We start from the raw sequence: 6,245 nt of genomic DNA, 5'->3' as shown, positions 1-6,245 counted from the left end.
GTGCTGCGGACACCTCAGAGGAATCCCCACACGCTCCTAGAGGTCCCTCTTGCAGGCTCCCACCCGTCCCCATCCTGCACTCATACACAGGCCAAGGCAGCTGCCCCCAGGACTGCATCCCGCTCAGCAGGGTAATCTATTCCATGGCTGGGATTTATTTTTAACACTCGGTTCTGCAGTCCTTTTAACTTGAGCTGGGAAGCGAACATTTTGATAACAGAAGCCTCCGGGTCAGATGTGATGAGAATTCATAACTCCCCACATAGGGAGTTTTGGAAAACCAACCAAGCAAAACCATTTCCTGGAATGAGATGATGAAGATTCACGTCTCCCTTCACAATGTCATACACTGCAGCCGATATCTGTCTGAGGTGCTACTTATTCTTTCCCCACAATCTGCAAATAAAATGCCTCCTGGACTATTTTAAATGTGAATGGCTTTGCTGGGCTGCTCAGAAAGCCCACAGCCATCGATCTTTAGACCATCAAAGAAGAAATATTAATCTGGTAATGGGAATGTTCTGATGGTCCCGTTTCTAATCAAAGCAAAGCCCGAGTTTTCTGCTTGGAGCAAAACTTGCCAGGAGAGTAGCATCAAGATTTAGAAATTGCAAGGAACAGAGGGAGGGAGCTCCGGCCCCTGGACTGTACTGGAGCAGCACAGAAACAGCGTCAGGAATGGTTTAGGTCAGAAAAAGAAGCCTGAAAATCACAGAGTCACAGGGGGGTTAGAAGGGACCTCGAGAGATTATCGGGTCCAACCCCCTGCCAAAGCAGCTCCCCAGCTCATATTGCACAGATAAAATCTGGCCATGCTGAGATTGCTGAGGGAGCTGCCAGGAGGCAACTTCTTCTTTCTCTTTCATTTACAAAACAAGTGCCTGGGAAAGAGGCAGGAGGGGAATGTGGACGGAAAACCTTGAGTTTGAAGTAAGGTGGTTTGTGTTCGGCTTGGCTGCAGGCGTTGGTGCTGCAGCCGGGTATTGCCAGCGCTGTGAGGCTCTGCAGCAGCACGGGCCGTGTTATCGGCAGCCTTGGGAATGAGTCCTTTCCAAACCACTTGTATTTACTCTCCCTTCCCTGTCTTCCGTCCAATTCTGATATCTGCAGGGAGGCCCTGGGTGCAGGGTGCTGCCTTTCCGAGCAGGGGCTCTTCTGCAGAGTACAGGGCCAATGGCAGAAAGAAAACACGACAGGAATCAGCTACAATGAGGAGGGTTAGGTTGGATGTGAGGAACAGGTTCTGTGCTGAGAGGGGGGTCGGGCGCTGGCACAGGCTCCCCAGGGAAGGGGTCACAGCCTCAAGCTGGGGTGAGGGCAGCAAGCATATGCATGATGTGCTCAGTGCCATGCTTTGATTTGACCAGCCTTTTGTGGAACCAGGAGTTGGACTCGATGGTCCTTATGGGGCCCTTCCAGCGCAGGAGATTCTAGGGTTCTATGAATAATCACCATAATAATAATAATAAAAATACCGGCCTTTCCTCCTCTGCAGGCTGCAAACCAGCTGTCTTTGTCCAGCAGTTCATGCCCACAGCCACACTGGTGCCCAGTGGCTGTAGCATCATCACCCACTTTGCCCCGGCACCTTCCCCTGCGCTGCTGTGGGAACCGTGGGGTGCGATGAGAAAGTGGGCAGCGGGAATGGAAAAGCCACAGAATTTGCTGTGTGGCCTGGAGAGCTGTGCTGGTGGGAACAGTCATGGCTTTAATATTTAGTTTGATGAGATCTGGCTTTGAGAAACAGATCGGGAGCTGCCACAGCTTCGAGCGCTTGCAGGGGAGTTTCCATGGGGTTTGCTACGTTGTGGACTGATCTACGTTCCAGTTGAGTGACACATGAACATATCTCATTAATTAACTGAGCACAGAGAGCTGCATTTCCTCCCATTCCCTTTAATTAACCAAGCTTTAAACACTTGCAGAGCTCGCTTGGACGGGGGGGGTGTCATTCAAAGTGTCTCCCCACCATGGGACCCTGGCTCCTGGTCCCCAGTGAGCAAACTCGGGCTGCTCACGTGTCAGCAGGTGGTGTTTCAGGAGGGAATTTCCTTGCGTCACCAGCCTGTCAAACTGGGCAGTGCAGATAAGATTCAATCCTGCCTCTTACCAGCAGGAACTCCTTGGTGCTGTACGGGTTCACAGCAAGACCAGGGATGAGGAGCTGGGCCAGGATGATGCAGGCACGGGATAAGTCTCACCTAAAACCTGTCTCTTTGTCCTTTTAGGTGGGTCCCGTTGGCCCCAAACTATTTCTGGGAGTGATATTCAGCCCACAGCAGAGTCAGGTTTCCTCCGTGCATCGGTCTCCTGCCTTCAGAAGGCCCTGTACATGCTCCAGGCAGTTTGTGTGTCCTCTCCAGGGACCTGGGCTTCAAGGGGGCCTGGTTGCCACCAGGATGGCAAACAGACAAGCTGGAAATGTGGATTTATCAGAACTATAATCCAGGTAGGTCCTAGTTCTTGTATAAACCCATCCATTTTCTGTCCATCTGTCCCTCTCTGGTCCTTCTCCAGGAAGGTCCTTCTCATCCCTGCAGGACCTGAGTCCTTCATACCCCTTGTGGGCAGAAGGGGCAGATCAGAAAAAATACTTTGGTGCCTAGGTGTGAATGCTTTAGCTTTGACTGGTGCATCCCAAACCTTCCCCTCACTGGGACTCACAGCTCCCCTGGCCACCTAATTCCACTGATAAGTTGTAATCCTCAAATTCCCAGGGCATCTCCTGCTTCTGCACAAGGACATGTCAGCACGATGCCACAGTGCCTGGGAACAGTTTGTTACACCAGGTTGCCCCAGGGATGGGCTTGGGGGTGCTTGCATGGGGCTTGGTGATCCTTCTTGCTCTCCTCACTCTCTCTGCCTTGGTCCTTCCCTCTCTGTCAACCCACTGGCTGTGTAGTTCTGCCATGAGATGCAGCCACATGTGCCTTCTCCCCAAGACTTCTGCAGGTCCCCATGCCTGGTTGGGAAGGAGGAGGTGAGACCCTGGTGCTTCACCCACCCAGGGCAGAGCCCTCTGTACTATCAGGCATCTTGCTAGGCTTGTCCTGGGGTAAAGGCATGAGCACCACCAGACTGCCTTCATGCTATGCCATCCAAACCTACATCCTACCACTTCCCAATCCTGCTAAGTAATAACACTGCCATGTATTTTTGCTGTTCCTTGTCTCTCCTCAGCATCCATGTCCAAGGCATGACACCAAAGGCCCAGGGAAAGCAAGAATGTTGAAGAAAATCCAGATATGCCTCTGCTTCTTCTTTGTCTCGGGCATTTTATACGAGATCTCCCTGCTGTCTGGCTGCTTCTTCTCCTATATGCCTATGACCAAGCACTTCCTGACACCTGAGCAGGTCTTGAACCTTGGCAAAAGCATCATCTTCCTGGAGACAACAGAGCGCCTGGAGCCACCTCCACTGGTGTCCTGCTCTGTGGAGTCTGCTGCCAGGACTTACCAGGACCGGCCCGTCATCCTCTTCATGAAGGGACTTACAAATGAGACAGCCTTGGACTTGAACTCCAGCTATGCAGCCTTCTCACTTTTGTCTTCTATGAAGAATGTCTTCATTTTCCCTCTCCAGATGGAAACTGTCTTCCAGGAGACCCCTCTGCTCCAGTGGTACAACCAGGTGCAGTAAATGGGGAGAGGGGGAAGTTCTGAAGTAGGCTTCAGATAGATGAATGTGGGCTTGGGAATGTGACACTGTATTTGCTTTTGACTTTTTGGTTCAGGATAGATTAATTTTTGCCACGTTTTGGAAAAGGCTGCCCAGGGAGGGGGCTGAGTCCCCACCCCTGGGTGTGTTTAACAGATGGGGAGATGAGGTGCTCAGGGATATGGGTCAGCACAGGACAGGAACGGATGCAAATCATATGAGGAGCGGCTGAGGGAGCTGGGCTGTTTGGCTTGGAGAAGAGGAGGCTGAAGGGAGACCTTATCAGCATCTCCACTGACCTGACAGGAGGGTGCAGAGAGGTGGGCGATGGTTTCTTCAGCCAGGGGACAGGAGATGGGACAAGGGGCAATGGGCTCAAGCTGTGCCAGGGCAGGGTCAGCTCAGATGGGAGGGAAAAGTTCTTCCCTGGCAGAGTTGTCAGGGCCTGGCACAGGCTGCCCAGGGAGGGGGCTGAGTCCCCACCCCGGATGTGTTTAAAAAAGGGTAGATGAGGTACTTAAGGATATGGTTTAGCTTAGGATGGGATTGATTGGACTTGATCTTAAAGGTCTTTTCCAACCCTGTGATTCTCTGATGAGCTTAAAGGTCTTCTCCAAGCTGGTGATGCTGAGATTCATGTGTTTATTGAACACACTACCAGTGTTTCCCCTCTCACCACCCCTCCCATATCTGGCAAATCAGATTTTATTGGGTTTGCTACAAATTTTTCTCTTCTTTTGGCAAACAAACCATTGGTAAAGTTAGATCACCTACGTGTCGCGATAAACCAGCGCTTGATAATCTTTTTCAACAGAAGCTGGTGCTGCCTGAGTCACCTCAGCACGTGCTGGGGCTGCCACACACCAGCAGAGCCCGCAGGAGATAAGATGTGGGAGCGATTGCAGGTTTTGTAAGAGCAACATGCACAGCCAAGGTGGGAATGGGTTCCTGGCAAACCCCTCCCAAGTGGCTTTGTTACATTTGTTTGGCTCCATGTCTGTGCTGGGCGGGTGTATTTCCTCCAAGCTCTTCCTCCCAGGGAAAGAAAATTAGTCCAAATGCCAATAAAAAACCCCTCCTGCCCATCCCAAAGAGCTGGAAGGGACCAGGGTGAAGGGGGCAGTGTCCCACTGAAGCAGCAGGCAGTGATTCACAGTCCCATTGATTTCAGAACCACGCGTGAAACGTTCCTGCCTTCATCTTACCAAGCAAGCCTTGCCCCACACTGCCCCCCTTATCTCTTCCCGGTAAAATTCAGTAGCTGGAGGAGGAAAAGGCTGTGGGTGGCATTGGCAGGTGTGCAAGGTGTAGTTTTCTGGTGCTGTTTGCATCCAGGGGATGGATGTGATCCATTCTCTGCCAGCGGCATCACAGTCTCACCCTTCCAACTCTGCAGGTAGTCCCGGAGCAGGAGAAGAACTGGGTTCACGTCAGCTCCGACGCCAGCAGACTGGCACTCATTTGGAAGTATGGGGGCATCTACATGGACACAGATGTCATCTCCATCAGGCCCATCCCTGAGGACAGTTTTCTGGCAGCACAGAAGTCTCAGTTCTCTAGCAACGGGATCTTTGGCTTCCCTGCCCACCACAAATTTATCTGGGACTGCATGGAGAACTTTGTTCTCAAGTACAACGGGAACCTCTGGGGGAACCAGGGGCCCTTTTTAATGACAAGGATGCTCAAAACCCTCTGCAATCTCACGGATTTCAAAGGTACCGAGGACCACAGCTGCAGGAACATCTCCTTCCTCAATCCCCAGCGTTTCTACCCCATCCCGTACCCAGCCTGGAGCCGGTACTACGAGGTGTGGGACAAAAGCCCCGATTTCAACCACTCCTACGCGCTGCACTTGTGGAACTTCATGAACCACAACCGGAAAGCTGTGGTCGCAGGCAGCAACACGCTGGCTGAGAAACTGTACAAAGCCTACTGCCCCACCACCTACGAGGACCTGATCCAAAACGCGGAGCTGAGGGATACCACGGACGCTGAGGATGTTGTGTGACGTGTTGTAGGGAGGAAGGGGGCATTGATCCTCCCAGCCTTCCCTGTCCTGAGGTCAAAATACAGTCACCATTGGTGTCATTAGCTGCCTTTGTAGGAGAGAGATGGACCCAGCCCTACTCCCTTGAGATGCTACAGAGCACGCGCAGAATGGTGGTGGGTATCCACCAGACTTAGCCTCCAGTGACTTCAAGGACACCTTTGCCTTCGTTCTGTTTCTTCAGAGGTGCTCATGAACCAAACCTTCTTGAGCCAGAGGGACTTGTGGGCCTTACTAGTGAGCTTTTCCAAGAGGAAAGTTCCTGAAGAGAGGCATGGCTTCCTGGGAGGAACTTTGGATGCAATTCCTGGCACTATTGGCAGCTTCTTGTGCCAGAAAAGTTGCAAACACAACAGGCTTTGGACTGGGCTGATGCCTCTGAGGCAAGCGTAATGCAAACGTGTAGCAAAGGAAGGATGGCAGTAATTGCTAATGAAGAGAAGCCCAAACTACCGTCTTTTCACTAATCTGTGCTTTTCTCACATGAACTTTACACCCTACATTTTTGAGAGGGACCTTACCAGTGCAAGTGGCAATAAAA

General features: G+C 51.7%; 1 protein-coding gene across 1 annotated transcript; it reads left to right on the top strand.

Moving 5' to 3' along the window:
- Positions 1-2,332: 2,332 nt before the first annotated feature.
- Positions 2,333-5,665, top strand: A4GNT (alpha-1,4-N-acetylglucosaminyltransferase; the record flags this gene model as incomplete). The annotated part of the gene is made up of 3 exons (XM_084267749.1): positions 2,333-2,449; positions 3,181-3,630; positions 5,054-5,665. The coding sequence occupies 3 exons, from the start codon at positions 2,333-2,335 to the stop codon at positions 5,663-5,665; spliced, it is 1,179 nt and encodes a 392-aa protein (XP_084123875.1).
- Between the last annotated feature and the right edge of the window lie 580 nt (positions 5,666-6,245).

Source organism: Gallinula chloropus (assembly GCF_964237585.1).
Source record: "Gallinula chloropus genome assembly, chromosome: 8".
In the NCBI taxonomy this organism is placed as follows: domain Eukaryota; kingdom Metazoa; phylum Chordata; class Aves; order Gruiformes; family Rallidae; genus Gallinula; species Gallinula chloropus.
The sequence above is the reverse complement of the archived record's forward strand: the minus strand, read 5'-3'. Positions and strand labels throughout refer to the sequence as shown.